At 37.6% G+C, this 18,814-nt stretch overlaps 1 protein-coding gene across 1 annotated transcript in view; it reads left to right on the top strand.

Annotated features, from left to right (window-relative positions):
* The first annotated feature begins 8,387 nt into the window (after positions 1–8,387).
* The window catches only part of CFH (complement factor H), an 80,669-nt gene continuing 70,242 nt past the window's right edge, over positions 8,388–18,814 (top strand). Inside the window, exons 1-5 of the mRNA XM_035333363.1 lie at positions 8,388–8,551; positions 12,569–12,754; positions 14,245–14,350; positions 15,604–15,680; positions 16,833–17,027. Of these exons, the coding sequence (XP_035189254.1) occupies positions 8,491–8,551; positions 12,569–12,754; positions 14,245–14,350; positions 15,604–15,680; positions 16,833–17,027 (625 nt within the window). The 5' untranslated portion in view covers positions 8,388–8,490. The remainder of the gene's footprint in view (positions 8,552–12,568; positions 12,755–14,244; positions 14,351–15,603; positions 15,681–16,832; positions 17,028–18,814) is intronic.

Genomic DNA, 18,814 nt, shown 5'->3' with positions numbered 1-18,814 from the left:
GGAAAATATAAAAAAAGCATTTAAGTTTCCATTTTAGCTCACTCATATTTTTGGTGGTGTATAGGTAAAAACATACGCTGGCACAATGTCAATGACTTCTGTATGCTTTGGAACACTCGCAGTGTATATGGAGGTATATATTGAAGATGTTCTTCCCATTTACCTAAGTCTGAATTGTGCATTCTGCTGTAATCAAGTAAATCAGATTATCTGGTTAGCTTTTGATACCTTCCTCAAAAAAATTGTATGTTTTTATTATTATTTAGTTTTCAGACGCTGGAACATTCTTTGCTGTTGGTGTTGATACTTAGAGTTCTTCAGGTAAATCAAAGCAAAACCTGACTGCAAACAGTTAGAGTAGAATGTTGCCCGTGATAAACTGGTGCATTTTGATGTCTTGAAGTGTTGATGGCCCTTTGCATTGTGGAGCTGAAATAGTCTTTATCAGACACAGTTCTTAATTTCTGTTCCCTCCGTTGCTTTTCAATTGTATACGAAATTTAGAGACAATAAATGTTGTCTGACATATCTGATAAGCTTATGATCCCATTGTTTGTATTCTTCTAAATACTGTTATTAGGTTGTGGTTAGACAAGAAAGAACACTGTTTAAAGATAAGCTTCTCAAACAAAAGGTGAAGAAGAAAAGGGCATGTATGAAACAAGTGCATACTAAATTATTTTAAATGGTTCTGTAATACACAGCAGTAATTTGCATGTATTATCCTTTTAAAGAAGATGATAGACTAATATTGTCTTCGATATTCAGTTAACTCACTAAGTAGGCATATGCAAGACGCTTCCCATAGGCCAGTAGTCTAGGCCATAGTGAAAAACAGTAAGAGGAAATGCCTTCTTTGTAAAGTTGGCATGCTTTCTCCTATTAGTCTTGTGGTGCTGGTAAAAAGCTAAATGTGATTAAAAGAAAAATGTTTAACTGAAAAATAAATGACAAAAAACTCAAACTTATTTTGAAGCCTTTTTTTTTTTTCTGCCCTGGTGCTTACTTCTTAGATATTCCCTCCACCTCCCCCACCGAAACCAGGAAGTATCTGGATGTTTATGTAGCTAATGAGAACTTTTCAAATTCTACTTTCACATTTCTGCAACTTGATTAACTCTCTCTTGAGTGTGCCTGTGTGGTTTCACAGTTAAGACTGGAACAAGGGTCTAGAGTACTGGCACCACTGGAAAGCACACAAGACAATTCTGCAGCTTTGCCGGCTGAATGGAAAGTTTGGGATCACAGATCACAAAATGAGCTGTGGTTTAGGTAAGTAAAATGTATTTCAACAATATTTGATTAACTTATCTGCAATTTCACTCTCAAAATACCCTCCAAAGGTAGAATTTTCAATAGAAAAAATCATAATGATGTTATCTGTTAAAATGGGCTTAGGTATAATTCCAAAATGAAGAGTCTTTCCTGATAAATATTATTTATCTCAGAAAATAGAGATTCAGTAGTGGAGGAAAAAAAAAAAAAAAAGTATAGTCCTCAGTTAGAAAACAGTACTTTTATTTATTTTATTTTATTTTATTTTATTAAAAAAAGGTTACTATCTTTTTAAAAAGCAAGAAACTAATAGGTGTAAAGCTCAAATGGAAAGAGCACCTAGATGTGTTCTGAGGTACAGAACATAGATGCCTTGTAGGAAAAAAAGTTAGGTGTGCTGGACTGAGACTCACAGCATCCAGCAGTCTGAATGGATGTGAGAGCCTAAACCAAGGCAATTTCAGAAATTGCTGAGAGCTCTATTTTGAGGACTCCCCCACTTTGACTACCACAATACAAAGCTATTGTTTACTAATATGGAATATAGGACTAAAAACTGCAACAGTGTAAAATGATTATCTAGAGGATGCCTTAATGGATGCAATGCAAGCTTGCAAGCAGGCAAGCTTGTAGACAGGAATTTTGACTATATGTCTAAAAAGCATATATATCACCACTGTATATAAAACTTAGCTATAGCTCAGGGTATGTTAGCCAAGGGCGTTCTTACTGAGTAGTAAGAGGGCAAAATGACCTTTAATTGTTGGTTGTAGCATTCTATTTTACTTTTACTCAATGCTTGTGCTTCTTGAGGTTGTTGGAAAGCAAAGGGCATGTTGCTGAGCAATGCAACAATTATAGGGCCCACAGGACCTTGAGACTGTAATTTTAAACCTAATTAGATCTATTTTTTGCACATTTATTTCATATAATCTAAAATGTATTCCTTCCTAGGCCCATAATTTTATGTCTATTGCTGCTCAGCTAAAGGCAGCCTTGATTACCTTCCCCATTTTTGTCACTGTAACATTGTATCTGTTAGATAAAAGATCCACTACTTACTTCCATTTCACTTCCAAGGGCTGCCTGGATATTTCTGTATTCTATTGTGTCATTTTCTATTCAAATGTTTACTTCTGTCTTGCATCTTTCCCTAGCAATAGTCTCTGTTCCCATACATTTGAAAGCATCATCATTTTCTTACTTCTCACTTGCTGCAAGGGAACTACTATAGCAATGCCGCTCTGATCTCTTTTGCATCCTTTTCTCAAAAAGATCTCAGTAGTAAGTTAGGTCGACATGAATGTATTGGTTTGAACCCTCTTTTTGTTTGTTTCAATGTACATTTGTTGTGGCTTATTAGATTCTTAGCTATAAGATCCGGTTTTGGTTCATTCTGAATCTTACCATAAGGAGAATGAGGAGGGCAGTCTGTGTATGACCATAGCCTAAATAACTATCAACATGCTGTAAGTTTCTACAGGGTTTCTACAGAAAGGAATGCTTATGTCATCTTTTTGCTAGGTAGCTGGTTTGTATGCTGGACAGGCAAACAGGAATAGTTGCTGGTAGTTTTAACTGTCCTTCAGGAGGGCACAGCCTTTGGGGGAATATTACTAATACATAATGAAACTTAAAAGCTTTTAATCGTAACTACAAGCAGCAGCACCAGCTTCAGACTATACCTGGAGCTTGTTCCAAAAGAAGTACCCTGCTATCTTATAAACCTTTAAAGCTTTAGTGATCCTACTTACTTTCTTACTGTGTGTTTTTCATGTTGATTTTGCATCTCTCTTCATTTTACTGCCTGATACAACTTTTGGAGTACAATACTGCCATGTTTGGCATACAAAAACTACAGGAAAAATGTTTATTTGAACTTCAAAGAAAAAATATTCTTGGAGTCTTCCTTTCTTTCCACATTTGGTAAATGACTGTGCAGTATACAGACTGTTCTGCTGGAGCGAAAGGTTTGATAGTGATTCAGAAACAGTAACAGACTGAAATAGCCCAAAGTGAAAACAGAGTTTTAAGGTCACTGTAAAGCTAGGGTAGAAGGAGAAATTTGAGGAATTTTCCATTTGATTATTCCTCTCAAAGTATCAAAAACTGGAGAAGGTTTTGTGCATGTTTGTTTGTTTCAATTGTTCAATTAAACTGAAATCTTGGTAATGGGCATGCTTCACATAGCCTGCTGAGCATGATTCTGTATAGCAAGCATGAACATTGTAATGCTGTTTCAGACACAGGGCATTCAATATCACCTGATTGATGTATTCTTATATGCTGAACCACCATAGCACAGATCCAAAAAGGAGCTGTATCCACTGCTGGGCTACCCCTGGCCCTTGCATGCCACACTGCTCTGACATCTGTGGTGATCACAGAAACTATAGGAACGATGGGGATGGCAGCACTGTGGCAGGGCAGAGCAACATGGGAGGAAATGGTGACACCCTCTGAACTGCCTTCCAGTAGATCTTCACTTGGCTGTGAATAGAACTTAGTTTAAACTACAAGTAGTGACAACTGCTTTTATGTAGGTGACACTTTTTCAAGTAACTTTTGCTTTTCTTTTGACTACAGAGTACCGAGCTAGGAGAATGAGATGGCAATTAAACAGATGTGGGGTCTTAATGTACTGCTCATCAAAATTTGTTAATGCATATACTGGGGAGTAAGCACCACATAAGATCATGTACACAGGTGTGCATACTTACATGTTGCAAATTTATAATATAAAATATTGTAAAATAAAGTTACAATAATTCTTAATAAAAATTACAGAAAATGTCAAATTTATAATATAACATTTAAAGTACAAATTTAGAAGTGGACATGATAGGTCTCCCATCATGGCTGCAAAATCCTACCTGAACAATTAATATATACTTTGCATTAAGAGAAGATAAAGCAATATTCAAATAAATACTAAAATTATTTTTCTATTTGATGGGTGTTTATGTATACCACTCTTGGTGAAATGGCCTGAAAAACAGCCATTAAGATGTGAATCCAAAGCACCCAAAAAGTGTATGAGACTGCATATGCCACAGCTGATCACATTTAAAGGGTTGATGACCATCAGCCAGGTTAAACAGTAACGAGGGAGTTTCAGAGTAATTTTTGAAACAAGGGAGGTCCCAGTTTGGACAGGTGTTACAAGGAACGAAGGAAAGTTTGTAGCAGTAGGGAGAACATTGGGAACAGAGCAGCTGTCAAAAGCAGAGCAGTTGGGCTTAACAATCTTGAATGTTGGCCCACCAGCATCATGACTTCTTAGGCCACCTGGAGCATCTCCCCCGTCAAATATAAGCAACCTGCATCCAGTGAGGACAGAGACAGTTCAGGGTGCAGCATGTAGGTATGCACACCTGTGTGTGTTTGTGACCTTAGGTGGTGCTTACTCCCCGGTAGGTGCATTAACAGATTTTGATGAGCAGTAAAAGTACACATTAAGAACCCACATCTACAACAGGAGTTATGCGAGAGGGGGACTGTGCATATAACTCTTTGTGAGTAGGTGCATATGAATTTGTGTGCATGAATAGAAACTTTGGAAACTTAGGTGCTCATTAGCATTTTTCTGTTAAGTGTCCTATCTGATGTATTATTGATAGTGATCCTGAATGTATAGCTCAGTGATTGCTAGTTAATTACATGCCTAAGCAAACTGGGCAATTTTTCCATGTTACACCATTAGGTTGTAATTGTAGGTATTACATGATACGTAATGTCATGAATGGGAGTTCTCTACCAGTGGGACCTCAGAACTAGGTCAGTACTCCAGGTGGGCTCTCATGAGAGCAGAGGGGGAGAATCACCTCCCTCAACCTACTACTATGCTGCTTTTTATGTAGTCCAGGATACAACTGACTTTCTGGGCTGCAAGCCTATGTTGCCAGCTCATATCCATTTTTTCATCAACCAACACCCCCAAGTTCTCCACTGCAGGGCTGCTCTCAATCAATTCATCATCCAGTCTGTAGTGATGTTGAGGATTGCTCTGACCCAGGTGCAGGATCTTCCACCTGGCCTTGCTGAACTTCATAAGGTTCATCTGGGCCCACTTTTCAAGCCCATCAAGGTCCCTCTAGATGTCATCCCTTCCCTGTAGCATTATCAAGAGCACCAATCAGCTTGGTGTGGTCTGCAAACTTGCTGAGGGTGCACTCAATCCCACTATCTATGTTACTAAAAAAGATATTAAACAGTACTAGTCCCTGTATGGACCCCTGAGGGACGTCATGTGTTACTGGTTCCCATTTGGACATTGAGCCATTGACTGTAACTCTTTGGATGTGGCCATCCAGCTAATTCCTTATCTATCTAACATGCCACTCATCAAGTCCATATGTCTCCTATTAGGAGGCAAGAATGTTCTGGGGGGACCATATCAGAGGCCTTACAGGAAGTCCAGATAGATGTCATCAGTTGCTCTTCCCTCTCTGCTGAGGCAGTCACTCAGAGTAGGCCACTGGATTAGCCAGGTACTACTTGCCTTTGGTGAAGCCATGCTGTCTTCTGATCACCTCTCTGTCTTCCATATACTTCAGCATAATGTCCAGAAGAATCTCTGCCATGACCCTCCTGGACAGTGAGGTGAGGCTGACTGGTGAGTAGCTCCTTCCCACTGCAAGGAAGCTTGGTTTTGGACTCAACAGCTCACTGGTACAGAAACATGTAAATGCATGCAGTGAGATTGGCACAGAGAGGACAAACGAGACTATCCTGGTGCAGTTAAGAACACTGTTGTATGCAGAAGCTCATGGCTCTGTATCACAGAACAAAAAGAATTAAAGATTTGGTCAGTGCTGTCCTGTGAGGAGGTGTTTTTTAGAACTTAGTTGAGACAGGCTCAAAAAAAATCTCTATTGATTAGGTATGCACTAGTACCTGGAAAATGGACGCAGACCAATCATCACAGGGTCATGGAGCAGGGCAAGGGATCTTTCTCCACTTACGAACCACTTGACAGAAAGAGGGAGGTAAAGGAAGAGGTGTTATACAGTCTGGCAGATTTCCTGTAGGCAAAACAACTGAATGCTAGTTTTCAGTAAGGCTATTCCAGGTAACTGGAAACACAGTCTAGGTGTAAATAAATAAATAAAAGACCAAACAAAAAGCTCCAGCTGTATTTTGAGAAGAAAAAAAAAGTTTTCACTGCTGGAATTCAGGCTTGATTTGGGATCTCTCTTCTAAACACACTCTCTTAACCTATACCAGTAGACTACCTAAGCCAGTCATCATGAGGATATGTTGCATGTTTTTTTGGGAGCACACATCTATGTATTCTCCATGCCAGTCAGACATCACCACACACCAGTGTGTGGTTGTGTGATTTTACTCAAAGGGAAAGGGGAGAGAAAATACAATGAAAAGGTCTCAAGGGTTGAGATAAGGATAGGGAGATCACTCAACAATTATTGTCATGGACAAAAGACTCAGCATAGGGAGATTAATGTAATTTATTACCTTATTACTAACAAGCTAGAGCAGTGAGGAAACTCAAACTATAAACGCCTTCCCTCTGTGTACCTTCTTCTGCGTCCTCCCCCCAAGTGGCGCAGGGGAACAGGGAATGGGGGCTGCGGTCAGTCTGTAACATTTCATCTCTGCCACTCCTTCATGGTCACTCTCTGCCCCTGCTCTAGTATGGGGTCCCTCCCACGGGATGCCATCCTTCCTAAACTGATCCTGCGTGGGCTGCCCACAGGCAGCAGCTCTTCAAGGACTGCTCCCACGCGGCTCCGTACCACAGGGTCCGTCCCCCAGGAGCAAACTGCTCCTGCACAGTTCCCCCATGGGCAGCAGCTCCCCCCAGACCCCCTGCTCCTGCGTGGGCTCCTCTCCACGGGCTGCAGCTCCGGCCCAGGGCCTGCTCCTGTGGGGGCTCTCCGTGGGCTGCAGCCTCCTCCAGGCCACATCCACCTGCTCCACCGGGGGCTCCTCCACGGGCTGCAGCGTGGAGATCTGCTCCATGTGGGACCCATGGGCTGCAGGGGGACAGCCTGCTCCACCAGGGGCCTCTCCACAGGCTGCAGGGGAACTGCTGCTGCCTGCCTGGAGCACCTCCTGCACTGACCTTGGGGGCTGCAGGGCTGCTTCTCACCCTTCACTCTCCCAGCTGCTGTTGTACAGCAGTTTCTTTCCCTTTCTTAAATCTGCTCTCACAGAGGCGCAAACAACTTCTCTTATTGTCTCAGCTCTGGCCAGCGGTGGGGCCCTTTGGAGCTGGCTGAAACTGGCCCTTATCTAACATGAGGCAGCTTCTGGACTCTTCTCACAGAAGCCACCCCTGCTGCCCCCTGCTACCAAAACCTTACTGCATAAACCCAGTACAGAGGTCTGCAGCTGTTTTTCATCTGTCTCCTGAGAACACTTTGTAATCTTACTTTTTTTTTTTTTTTTCTCCAAATTCTCAACGTCAAGTAACTCCCCTTCTATGTGGAGTGCACTTCTTCTAAAGCCAAGACGTTTAGGGAAAGTATAATAACTGTTGCTAACATGAATCCATGAAGAATTCCTCTGTTAGTGCAGTTTACCATGTGGTTCATCTTTTTGCACAATCCGTATCATTTTTCTTTGGACACTTCATTATTCATATTACAGTTATTACACTAATTCACATCTTCTTCATCTTGGAATTTCTCATGTGATACTGAAACAAATTCTTCAGCATCACCAAGGGTTATTTGATGAAGTATGTTACCTCTGACTAGTGGGCTTTCTTATGCAAGAACCAAGGGTTAGTAAATCACTTTGTATTTTTGTCTGCTTTGTATTTCAGTTATTTTCAACATAGGTCTTAAATGTATGTAGTAGAGATGTTCATTTTTACACACATTTAATATTAATTTGTTTTGTTTTTTAAACATGTAAGACAGAATATCAAAAAATTATATGTACAACTTCTTTTTTTGGGGGGTGGGGAGGTATGATGTAAAAACAAGCACCGCAGGGAGGCACAGTGTCATTCAAAATTGCCAGGCGTTTATTTATTTATTTATTTAGCAACATTTGGAGAGAAAAAAAAAATAAACCCTTGTGTGTTGCAAGAGGGTTAGGGGAAGTGACTGCTGAAATCACTCACAGTATAAATGGTTTGCAAGGTCAGTCCCTGAAGTCACTCAGTGAGTAAAATAGGAGTGCATATGACACAAAGTAATCAAAAAAGTTGGCTACGGTACTAAATGCCTTTTCTGAGTCACTAGAATGTCATTCCTGGGCTATACAGCTCTCCTCCTATGTTGGGTGTATTGTACTGCGGAAAGAGGTAAGCTTTAATATGGAAAAAAAAAAGTTTTCTTAAATGTGTAGGAAGATTGTTATTAAAACAATTTGTAAATAAAATGTTCAAATTGAAGCCTATTTTAATGAAGTTCTGTCAACAGTAATTGAGATTTCTTCTGGTAATATTTAACACAGGATTCAGTATCTTGTTATGGGTATTATTTCACCTATTTATTGGATAACTACTGCTGTTACTAAACTGTTGCACATATTTTTTTAAATGGTTATCATCTCTATAAACTACAACCAGACAAATCATTTGTTAATTGTCATTTTTTAAATTATTCTAACATCTAAAACCTGTAAATAGTTGGTAGATTAACATAGAGAATATTCAATGTGTTTTTTTCTGTCTATGAGGTAATCTGAGAAAAATGTTTAGTGACTGACTTAGCTTACAAAATAGCTGTTGAATGACAGCTTGTTCTGTGATATTTTCATCAACTAAATGAGATAAATCTATGCAGATATGCGTCTGTATATGTTTAAAGAGGTAGCTAGTATTCTGGGTGTTTTTCCAGAAGGCTCTATTGATTTTTTTCTGCTTCACTGTTCAATTTATTTTCCTTGATATTGTGTTTATGTTGTTTAGTGCCCATTTAATTATTTAATTGTTTTGCTTTCTGTATGGGTTTTTAGTTTTGTTTGTTTTTTTGGGGGGGGGAGAGGGTTTGTTTGTTTTCTGAAACTGTTGGAGAAAGTGCACTGTCTGTTTTGGAGCTAGTGTGTCTGTGCTCAGTTCAGGTTGTTTTAATTTTAGGTGAAGATTATGAAGACTTTATTAATCAAAGCAATCTGATAGATTTTACTTAAAAAGAGTGAAAAATGTTGATGTTAATGATTTGTACCATCTTTTTTTATATATATACTTACAGTAAATGCTGCTTCAATGCAACTACTAAACATTAATTTGTTTGCAAAGTAGTCTAGAAAGGTCCTGGAATTTGAAAAGAGAGTTTGCCTGAATTTGTGTTTTCTTTTCACAATGCTTTCTTTAGATTAAAGAGATAGCAAAGGAATGCAAATGTAGCAATATTTGATCCGTCTGGGACAACTACTACCATGGGCCATGCTGGGTTCTTAGTTTAAGCTTCATATTGGAAGTCTGTGTGAGTTGTTTGAGAGCTAGGTTGTTGCACAAGTGCTGAAATATACTTCTACTTGAATTCATAGTTTGTGCTTGGCTTTCAGGAAATTGCTACTGGCATAATAATGGTAAGAAAGCAGTTTGAGCTACTTCAAACCAAGGTCAAGTCACATATATGTACTAAATCATTAATTCCAGCTGTCCACAAAAGGATTTGAAGCATTTAAGCCATGCTTTATAATATAAAAATACAAAAAATCTCAATTTTACTGAGTACCCAGATCAAAGTGCATAATACAATTAATATAGTTTGGAAGTACATTCTGTCAGCAGAGTTATTTTTCTCAAACTACTAACAAACTGCATTAAAAAAAAAAAAAAAAAAAAGAGAGAGAGAGAGAAAATAATTAATTGTAGTCCAAAATACATACACATACCGTGGCACTTCAGAGTAACACTTGCTATGGCATAGTCTGACATCATGGCAGTAGTGGTGAAGAACAATCAGAGAGTTGAAATGAAATCCAGAAGCAAAGATGTCTTAGTAATGGTGAAGAGACTTAAGAGTCCCTAGTCTGCAGAACGGTCAATAAACGTGTAACAACTCAGACATAAGGGGTGAGTACAGCAGAGAAGCTCTCCCTCTACTGAATAGCCTGTGGCTTTCCAGTCATCACCCAAGTGCACTGTTGCAGATTTCCATCACTGCAGAAGCCAATTCAATCTGGACATCCAACATTACCCTGTATTACCTTCAAACTAAGCTTGACTCGCTTGCTGCCATATGAAAACTTTTTAGGAGTTTGGAGAAATCATAGCATATGTCAACCTCATTGAAATTTAATAGACCAAGGCACACTATGTCATGATAAACACAGCGTGTTGTCTTTTTGTCTTTTTTTTTTTTTTTTGGGGGGGGGGGGGGAATGGGATTTTTTTAAGCAATTTACTCATGTACAATAGGAATATTTTGTATTAAAATGTACAGTCTTAAATGTGTCTTAATGAATTTTGTTAATAAAAGTGAGTCTCTCTCTTTTGATAGTAGGGTAATACCCTCTGGTGGACAGAGCAATCTTATATACTCAGGATAGAACAATTGGTTGGAAGGAACATGCTTGTTATTAGAATAGCTAAAAGAGTTGGAGAAAACGTGAACCTATGAGCAAATTGAAACTCTTCCTTTATCACTTCAGCAGTATCCTCAAGGCTTGTCTACCTTTCCTGGGTATTTAAGCCAGTCAAAAGAAAGTTATTAGATATCACAATGAGTGTTATTTTCTTCATACTTTCAAAATATCATAGCTACAGAATACTTAAAATTATACCTAAAAATATTTTTTTTTCACAAAGCTTTAAAGAATTTTCCAAAAAAATTGTCTCTGATTTGGTAGGCATTCCACAAACTGAAATAGAAACAGTGAATGTTCAGGGGTATGTCTTAACTAAAATAAAATTCACTTTGCACACTTTGATATGGAAGAATACGGATTTATTTTGCTCACTTTGGTTTAGAAATCCCATTACTTAATCTCTGGTTGAAATGTCACCAGTTGAGTTCAGCAAGCTATAACCCTACATCACTTGCATGAGGAAAGATCCTAAATATTTTTGCTGTTGTCCCACTTTCACAGCACTTAGATAATCTGTAGGAAAGTACCAGTGACAGTACTGGTGCTTTTTCAAACCTGTAGCCTGACAACTAAACTGGTGAGAGAATTTTGGTGCCAGCTCTATACTGAGTAATGAATCTTACCAAGAAATATCTTTGCCTAGTGAACATTTATTCTCCCATTTATTTTCCACATGGAGGTTCCATTTCTTTTCTAAGGTTTAATTTCTCAGAGATTGCTTTATTTTTTCTTGATAAATTTTCACCTTTGACATTCAGATATAAAAACAGACTACTTGTATCTAATCAGCTAGACTGTCTAGACTCTGTTTCTGTGGGTAAAGCTTCAGCCTTTAAAATAAGTACATTTCAGTCACCTAGGCATAGAGAATTAGTCACTGAAATCAGGCCAGTGATTATAAACAAACAAAAAAACATTTCTTAACCTTCTTAACGTTAGATTGTTGTCTTTCTTAACATTTTTCCAACATTAGTTTCTTTGAGAAACTGTTGAGAAACTTCTATTAAGTTAAGAAACTGTTGAGAAACTTCTATTAAACTAATTGAGGTTCATTTTTTAAAATTTACATTGGCTGTACATTTCTTCAACACTGAAGAAGGCCCAGTAAGGAACTTTTGGGGAAGACTGTATAATATTGAGCTAATGACAAATATCAGACAGCCCTCACCCTCCAAACTGGTCAAAATGCTTTGAAGCTTACAAAGGTCAAAGTGAATACCCAGAATTAACGACATCATGTAACATGTCAAAAGAAGTAATCTCATGGACAGGGGGAAATGTTTTGGAATATCACATAACTTTAGCCGGACAGAAAGTTTAGGGAATGTGAAGGCAAGAGGAGATTTGACTCAACTTGATCAAGTGGCACATGAGTTTAATGTCAGTAAGGATGGCGGTGGCACCTGGAGAAAATAATTGGAAAGGAAATCTAAAGAGTGCACAAAGTAGTTCTCTGTGGCAATGAAAGGACTGCTCCCCCATTGGCTCCCTCTGATGGAAGGGTAAGAGATGTTTGTGGTTTGAGCTGGGGCACTAATAGCTGGTCCAAGTCTTTGCAACTAAAATATATTGATGAACTATGACTGTATAGTATGTAGTTTTTGTTTCTACAATATATAGATTCTTGGCAGTGACCCTTTTTATGCTGGTTAAGTAGAAAAGATATGCTCATTTGATTATAAACATCATCAAAATTTCTTGCTACATTTTCTATTGTACAAACATTTTGGAGTTTGTAGCATGTTCCTCAGTCACCAATATTTTTATTTATAATTTTTAGCTTGTGAAGAATCTCCTCCTAGGAGAGTTAAAGAAATGCCTACTGAAACATGGAACAACCCTCCCTATCCACATGGTACTCAAGTAACATACAGGTGTCGGCCTGGATATATAAAATATGGACGAATTTTGTTTGAGTGTGATGATGGAGCATGGAAGCAACGCCGCCCACTGACAGAATGCAGAAGTAAGTATTTCTGCAAAATACGTACAAACATTTGACCTGGCATGTCACATACCTTGCCAGCAATGTTAATGTGAAATTTCAGTTGCACCTTTACCTGTACATTGTTTATTTCAGCATCCTTTAAAATACCATCTTAAAAGGCATGTATGCAAAAGGAAATACTTAGGGAATTTCCTTTTCTCCAGGTCTAAGGAATATTTTTTTGCTTTATAGGAGATTTATGCTAGGCCAGCCTTACCAACACAATCTGTGCATTTGCTATCAGAATAGAAATTGCTTTTAAGAATATCCAAGACACCTTTAATGCTAGTACCATTCTGTGTAAGCCTGTGCAGCTGTGTTTCTGGTTTAGGTTAGGTGGTACAATTATAGTATATCTGGAACACAAGCTAAGGTACCACAACAAATAGGTCCATTATACAGCTCATATAGACGTTTCTGCATTTAAATTAAATAAAAATAACTAGTCACTGTATATTGCCTATAAATGGCAGGTTATGGAAGAATTGTATTTTAGCATGTTAAAAAACAAAACAGAACAGTTATGTTATTTTTCTGGTATCTTGCAGTCAGAATCTTACCTTTCTTGTGCTAAAGTATGTTAATTCCTTCTTATTTTTACATGTGTTTATATAAGTACTTGGTGCACACTGATCTTTCCAATTACAGAAAAATTGCTGTAGCTCTTTAGTTACATATTTTAGGAAATACTGCCACCAAGTGAACAGATGCTGACATTAGCAAAGTGCAGGTGGAAGGTAAAACGTGGTGGTTTGGCACAGATTAAGTGATAATTTCTATGAGAGGCCACACTAAACAGTGAAACTGGTCATGGGGTTGTCCATTTCCTCTGTGTCACATTGGAGAAAGTCTAGGGCCTACTCAAGCACCGCTTCTGTGGAAAAAACAAGGATGTTGATATGATCCAAGAAATGAAAATGCCTAGTTTGACAGGGACCATGACAGATTTCTTCTGAGGCCTAATAAATTTTATCCATGTAGTTTATTTTACAGTCCTGTGAGCAGAAAGGGCTGAGGACCACAGGACTCCCGTGGCCTCAGGTAATTTATCTTTACTCAACACAATCCCCATCAGGTTGAGGAAATTTCATTTCCAGTCATGGATTGCTTCTGTGATGGAAGATTTGGACCAGTTTATGTCAGAAAGTATATGAAAAGCTGAAGTTACATCCTGCCATTAAATGTATCATAAAACTTAAGATAAGATCTGCCTTTTTTTAAAGGAATGAAAGCTCATAATTTGTTGTTTACTTTTAAAAAATAAATAAAAACAATTCTCACTCTAATATGTTCTCATTGAAAACAGTGATTCATTAAAGGAGGTTAACTGAGCTAATGCTGAGCATTTTTGAACATACATACACTCTGCACGAAATACACTTGACTAATTAATAGAAAAGTGCTGTCTTTCAAATTTTGACTCTATGTATGGTGTAAGTACTTTTCTTTCTTTCTTTCTTTCTTACCAGATAAGCCCTGTGGACATCCTGGAGATACTGAGTTTGGTTCCTTTCAACTTACCAGTGGAAATGAGTTTGTCTTTGGTGCTAGAGTGGAGTACAGATGTAATGATGGGTAATATTTAATTCAGTATATGGGAGTTAACTTAAGGTTTTAATGATAAGAGAAGTGTCAATAATAGATTTGTTGTCTGTAAACATAACTTTCTAAACATAACTTTCTCATGTCTGGTGGTATTGAAGTAACTGTACTTCATACACATGAAGCTGTCATCCAAAGTGTCTAAAAGAGATAAGGCTGTAGCTCATTTGAAATCACAGTTGTCCAAGTAGAAAGCAAAACTAATGCTCTGCCTGTAAAGCTGCCTCATGACTTGACCAGCCAGCTGATGGAAACACAGCTTCTCTTGCTGGAATCTTTGCTCTCAGCAGGCAGTCGTTATGCAGTTATCTGGAGAAGTCATTAGGCAGTACAATGGAATTACCTATTCAGAACCACAACCATTAAGTCCTGCTTAAATAGCTTCTGTGAGTTATGAAACAAAATGCATTGTAAAAAATGTTTGAAGGAAGGTATTTTTGTTAGACCGGATAACATCTGTTCACAGGCTGCTTGGAAGAAATTCTGTCTTCTCCCTCTATTCACCTTCTCCAATTAAAACTGTAGCAAGGCAAATATATAGTATTGTAAACATGCCTTTAACTACATTCTTTTGTCATGAAATGCAAATCAGCCATAAGCACAATACAGTGGTTTAGCCATGCTTTTGCACACTTTGAGATGCTGGAATGTATTACTGAATCTAGTCTAGTATAAATATGAGTTGCAAACTCATATTCTCCTTAATTCCTTAAATGCAGACAGTTCTGTCATTTCAGGCTAGTTGTAATCCCTCTCTGACCGCATTCCAGACGAAGCAGAAGCAATGTTGTCGTGGCTGTGATGCCCTCAAACCTAAGAGAATACTAACTCAGCAAAGAATGGAATACATATGGCCATCCCATGGCTTTCACTCATACTGGAGCATAGAGAGCATGAGATTTACTATGCTAGCTAATGATCGTGTAAATCACCCTTAGGTCATTTATTTTCTAGACAAAGCTTGGTATATCTGTAATGAAGAAGATATCTAACTAATTACTTCCTACATTATGATTATTATTTATTTTTTTTGGTTTTGTATTTTTGCTATATGCAAGTAAAAGAAACAAAATAGGGAAGACAAACAGAAAAATACTGTTTTCTTTTGTTATGTTTTGGTTACTCTGTACTCAAATATCTGAAAACTTCTTTGCTTCAAAAACAGCAGCACTGCTGTTTCTGTCACATGAGACTGTAATTTAGTGTTTACTTTTTTTTCTTGTAAGATACCAGATGCTCAGCCAAAAAAATTACCGTGAGTGTCTGGCAGATGGATGGAGCAATGATATCCCTCACTGTGAAGGTAAATGGAGTTTGACATTTAATTCTTTATCAAAGTTATTTTTTTTATCTGTCTGATACTATCTAGAACTTGCCTGTGATCTTGCTACTCTCTGTGGGGCTACTGTTGTCTATTGTGACTATTATGACTTCTCATGGTGTTGATAACAACTCAACAATATTCACTGATTAAACCCCTAGTATTAATTCACATAGATATACAAATGCCTAAACTCAATTTATACAACAGTGAAACTCTTACAATGCCTGCTCCACCATTTTAATCCAATAAACATTCAATCATTTATCAAAAAGCACTCACAAAAGTGTCTTGTCACTTGCAGACAGGCCTAAAGCTCTGCCTCACATAAAGACCCAAAATGTGTAGGTATCTGCAAAGCACAGTTATAAAAGACAGCTGGGATAAGACATTTTACATGTATATGAAAGTCTGTTGTTTATAGCTTGTTTCCTCTTCTGCTGTTTTGAATATCTTAGCTATTAAGATGTTGTTTAAAGTTCTTCTCCCTATTAGCATACCATGGAACAACCTTAGTAGGAGAGAATGAGAACAAAAGACACCCAGTCCCCAGAACCAAATAAACTGAATAGCTTCGATACTTCCCTGAATTTGGAAACCATTAATCAGTTTCAAACCTCTGTGATTATAAAAATTTCCTTTTTAAAAAGTTTCCTTTCTTCCCAGAGATATTTTTTAACTTTTAAAAGTAATTTGTAATTTCATTTATTTATTTATTCTTATAATTTAGATTTTCTAGTAACTGGTCTCAGGTATTCCACGTTCAATTGACTGAATTTTGAGTGTCCTCAATTTTAGGCATACAGTTTGCTCCCTGCATAATGCAGAGCAATGTTTTCCAACGTTTTTTTTTTATTATTTTTTTTTTTTGTCACATCAACAAGATACTGCAGTTTCAAAGTCCTTATAAAATTCTCCTTTCATGCCTGAGGAGTTTTCATTAGGTTGAAATGTCTGTTGTAAATGGTATCAGAATACATAACAAATCTATAGATATTTTAAAATGTTTAAGGTAATTACAGTGTTTTATCTGTATTGTAACTTTTGTGCATCAATATATTTCAGAGAATAGCCATCAAAATAGCTGTCTTTTTTCTTTTGTTTTGTTTTGCTTTGCTTTATTTTGTTTTCCAGTGGCAAAGTGTTTACCTGTAAAAGCACCAGAAAATGGAAGAATAGTTATGACTGGTGCATTTGAGCTAAACCAAGAATATTCCTTTGGCCAGGTTGTAGAGTTTGAATGTAATGAAAAATATAAGCTTGTTGGATCTAAAGAAATACATTGCTCTTCTGATGGAAGATGGGATAGCGATGTACCTCAATGCCAAGGTAAAAGGAACACTATTATCTGCAATAAGCTTTATGCTCACAGACTTCTAGGGACTGGTTACCACCTAGGAAACTACAAAGCTTTCACTTTATTGCACAGCAATTAAGCATAGCTTGTCTGTGAACAATGTCTATTACATATTTGCAAAAGTGGGATTAGAAAGAGAAAGCAGGAAATATTGTATGATAACATAGTCAAAATGGACCACCTGTTTGTTCTGCATTTTCACTACAAGCTATATGGTTTGCCAGGCTGCATTCAATTCTTTGAAACTAGCTTCAGTACCTACATAATATTCAATCACTTCAGTGTTTATTTAACCAAAGTAATTACAAATTATTTTGAGTCTATATGAACCTAGTTTAAAAAATAAGTATGATTTTAATTCACTCATGTTTGTAAGCTACATAAAATGCAAAGAAATCATGATGGATTTTTCTTTCTTCAAACTACTGTGTTTTGACAAATTAGAAGGTTAATTCATGTTCAGTTTCTACAGAATCACAGAATAGGTGAGGTCTCTCAAAATGGAGTCAGCTAGGGCAAGTTGCTCAGGATCGTGTCCATTAGGCTTTTGAACATCCACAAGGATGAAGACTTCACAGCCTCTCTGTTTGACTACCCTCAAGAAAAAATTATTTTCCTATTTTAAGTGGTATTTCCCATACCTCTTTGCGTGCCTTGTCACTTCCTGCCAATGAGAAGGGATGGTTCCATCATCTCTACTTCCACCTCACCTATCACAGTCAGAAATTTATATAGAATAGGGTAGAATAGTTTATATAGAATAGAGTAGAATAGAGTAGAAGAATAGTAGAATAGGACCTACAAAGATCATGAAGTCTAACTGCACTTCAGGGTCAACCATAAGTTAAAGCATATTATTAAGGGCATCATCCAAATGCTCCTTCCCCATAAATGTTCAAGAGGCATCAACCACACACTAGGAAGCCTGTTCTGGTGTTTGACTGCTCTCACAGTAAAGAAGTTTTTCATAATGTCCAGTCTGAACCTCCACCGGCACAGCTTTGTGCATTCCCATGCAATTAATAAGATCCCCAATAAACCTTCTCTTCTGTAGACTCCCTAAACCTCTCTTTATCTGTCAGTTCCCTTAATTATCTTTGTGACTTTCACTAGACCTGCTCCAAAATGTCCATCTCTTTCTTGTTTTGGGGAGCTCAGACCTGGATGTATTGCTCCAGATGTGGTTTTACCAGTGCTGAGTAGAGAGCAAAGATCACATCTTTGGACCTGCTGGGAATGTTTGTCCAAATGCAGCCTGGGATGCTGGCTCCTGTTCAACTTGTTGTCCACTAGGACTGTGAAGTCTTTTTCTATAAAGCTGCTTTTCAGTCAGTTGGCCCCCAGCCTGTTGTGGTGAATGGGATTACTTCTCCCATTTTACAAGCTGAAATTGTATGGGATTGGTTTGTCAGTACATAAGAATGAACCACAGCAAGTAATAATCTCTGTCAAATATTTGGTCCATCAAGTTTCTTAGATTATTTATATATTATGTCATCTGGAAGTATATGTTCATAAGACCAGGTGTGTTTGGTAGGATGTCAGATACATGTATGGTCTGGTCACAATGTCAGAGCTAAATTTTGCCACTGTGAAACACCCATTTATTTTAATTTGAACAACATAAATGGGATTAAACACATGTCCTTGCACCATTTGTAAAATATAGTGAATTTTATTAAACAAAGACATGTATGATGAAATATATCTCAGGGGAAGTATAAAGTAAATCCAGCAGACAAATCCAGGATAACCCTTT

The sequence above is a fragment of the Oxyura jamaicensis genome, chromosome 8 (assembly GCF_011077185.1).
Source record: "Oxyura jamaicensis isolate SHBP4307 breed ruddy duck chromosome 8, BPBGC_Ojam_1.0, whole genome shotgun sequence".
NCBI classification, from domain to species: Eukaryota; Metazoa; Chordata; class Aves; order Anseriformes; family Anatidae; genus Oxyura; species Oxyura jamaicensis.
This window is presented reverse-complemented; position numbering and strand designations above follow the sequence as displayed.